This window comes from Lates calcarifer, linkage group LG9 (genome assembly GCF_001640805.2).
Source record: "Lates calcarifer isolate ASB-BC8 linkage group LG9, TLL_Latcal_v3, whole genome shotgun sequence".
NCBI lineage: Eukaryota > Metazoa > Chordata > Actinopteri > Centropomidae > Lates > Lates calcarifer.
This window is the reverse complement of record NC_066841.1, coordinates 10,628,424-10,631,227: the sequence shown is the minus strand read 5'-3', so window position 1 is coordinate 10,631,227 and position 2,804 is coordinate 10,628,424. Positions and strand designations below refer to the sequence as shown.

The following is a 2,804-nucleotide window of genomic DNA, read 5'->3' as shown; positions in this document are numbered from 1 at the left end:
TACAATTTACTAATTTAATTGATGCTCCTACACAGAGGTTTTGACAGTAACTCAGTATCATGGGATTGATCTTGAGACCTTGTGGTTACAGTGCTATATATCCAACCACAAGCTCACCCTGTCAACTACCCTATATAAAATGAGCTGCCGTTGGAGCCTCTCAGATCTTACGTTTCTTCCACTCTGGTTCCTTGTCAGCTTCTTCATCCTCCTCTGATTCCTCTGCAAACACAGGCTCTGGCTGAGTCCTAAAGGGATTTACAAAAACAAGCAACGATTTAACATTCTTTTCAGACAACTTCAGAGCAAAGCAAAGAATTGTAAATAAAAGAAAATAACCACATGACAGAGCTTTAAGAAGTTAGATCATATAATTTAACTCACACCCTGGACCTGCATTTCAAAGTTTTTGTTCCTTAGCAGAATTAACTTAATGTTTAATGTCTCTAAGCCAAACTGCCTAAGAGAGCGCAAGCTCTGCAACTAACGGCGTGAATGATCTGATTTATCTACTAGAATGTACATCACTAATAAGTTGAACTACAGATCGTTTGCTTGCAGCACTGTATGTGGAACAGACTGGTTGATTTGGCTCACAGCTTTGTTCCACGCTTACATAGCTGTCTGAGTCTGATAGTGATCTAAAGCTGTCCATTACTCTTGTGTTTGCAGTGTGAAGTGTGTACCTGTAAAACTGTACAGCTCTTTAAACATTTATGTGTCACACGGCTAGGAAGAAACAATACACAATACAATAAGCAGCGCTCCCAGTGCTCATCTTACACTGTCTGCTAATGAGAGGAAACGCAGACATGAGAGAAGATGAGTAATGAGGAGGAGAGAAACAGTGAGGGCCGACAGGGAGCATGTGAATGATTCATATTTTTACAAATTAAGATAGCAGGTTTTCTTACTGTTTGTATGCTGGGGCAACCCAGTAAGGGTTCTCTGAGGCATCCTTGGCGTGACGTAGGATGGCTTCTCGTGGGTTACTGTCATCTGTTTTATCTAAAGCAATGTTCTTCACGATGAATGAAGACAGAGTGCCACCATGAGCTGCTACTCTGCCTCCACGACCTGTCAGGATACATGGTTACTGGATTAGACCTTTTCCATGTTGGATGAAAGAATTTTTCTAGTATTGAAAATGTTAAAATTTTCAACATTGACAACAACATGCATGATTTCAGTATGATGTGCTATTCTGGCAACTCACACTAAAATACACAAAATGTAACTTAATTTAAAATGTGATTTTAAAAAAGCTCTATAATTAAAGTTGTAGTGTAGAGCTTAAAAAATCCTGATTTTGATGCCCCACAGTATAACTACCACATTGACAGACAGCAATACACACAGCTGTACCACTCTAAAACCTCATGATATAATTAATAAAGTAAACATTAAATATTATCCAAAGCCAACTCAGTGCAAGACCTGACATCTACTAGTAAGGACTGACATAGCAGCCTGCTATTGGCCAGTCTTAGCTGCCAAATGATGTCATCATCAGTTAATCTACCATAATCTACTGCTCTCTGCAGACAGTCACATGACTAAGCATCAAAGGTGAAAGTGTTGAACAATTCTTTCAACTGTATAATCACATGAACAGATGGACTACTGAAGTCCACTGAAGTATTTTATTTTAGTTACATTACATGACATTTTTTCATTAAAATGCTACTCATACCTTATACTGTGGTGGGCTGTGCAGTTATTCCATTCTTGTTTCAGAAAGCATAAATGTTAAAATGATCTCTGCTGTAGTTACAGTGCATCTGTGCTGTTGGCTGGACTTGACTGCACTTAATAAACCTTTTTGGGGGAAAAAACTTCCTGCTTTCCAGAGAGGACATTATTACGGCTGTCTTAAAAGATCAAGGATAGGATAGACACACACACATATATTCACATACTTAAGCACAGAGGGATTTCCTGCTGTAGTTGGACAGTGGGGTTGTTTGGGGATTGAGAGGCACCTCTTTCCATTGCTTGTAAGCATTCAGCTAACCACCAAGCATTACCTTGCACTTATGCAAGTGAATTCACACAAAGGATAAACAATATAAAGACAGCCTGTCATCTAAAAACCACTGGCCTGCTATCAAGTAGTCAAACTCACTTTCATGAAAGGGACCTAAATTTTAATTTGCAGACTGCCATTCTCTCAACCCCTGTGACTCTACATGTTTTCATACTTACTATACAATGCTGCTCTAACAATTTTGATTAGTGTCATTTAGCTGTTTTTAAAGTCTTTATTATGTTAGTACAGTGTGTTTTTTTAACCACCAAGACAACTTAGAACAGTGAAGTCAAACACAGAAAAATTTATCAGTCTTAGGAGGATGCTATGGCTTTTTTCTTTTGTTGTTAATTTCTTACTTCATAAGAAACTTCATAACCCCCTTTTTAAAATGTGGCTACCATTGGTGTGTTAACGCTTTAAACATGTTTTTCAATCTGAGAAAAAAGCAGGCTTCATTACACTGAAGAACCATCAGATTGTTGTAAGTACATCGTACTGAAGGATTAAATGAAAAAACAGCGAAAGTTAAAAGACACAACCAAACACATCAGCACCAAGCCAGCTGGAATACAATAAAGCAGGAAATGTTGTCTGGCACCTTGGCTTATTGGAACGCAGCTTGAACAGTATCCATGATTACGCAAAGGTGTGGCATTTGCGGATGTGTGTATTACAGTAAAAATATAAACACATCGAACGTGGGCTCCAGGGAAAGTTCACAATGCATCATTATGTCCCAGCAGTTAAAAAATATGAGGCAACAGCAGGCTAC

General features: G+C 38.5%; 1 protein-coding gene across 1 annotated transcript in view; it reads right to left on the bottom strand.

Moving 5' to 3' along the window:
* LOC108879867 (WD repeat-containing protein 70) overlaps positions 1-2,804 on the bottom strand; it is a 36,565-nt gene continuing 33,761 nt past the window's right edge. The window contains 2 exon segments of the mRNA XM_018671300.1: positions 1-248; positions 915-1,077. Of these exon segments, the coding sequence (XP_018526816.1) occupies positions 161-248; positions 915-1,077 (251 nt within the window). The 3' untranslated portion in view covers positions 1-160.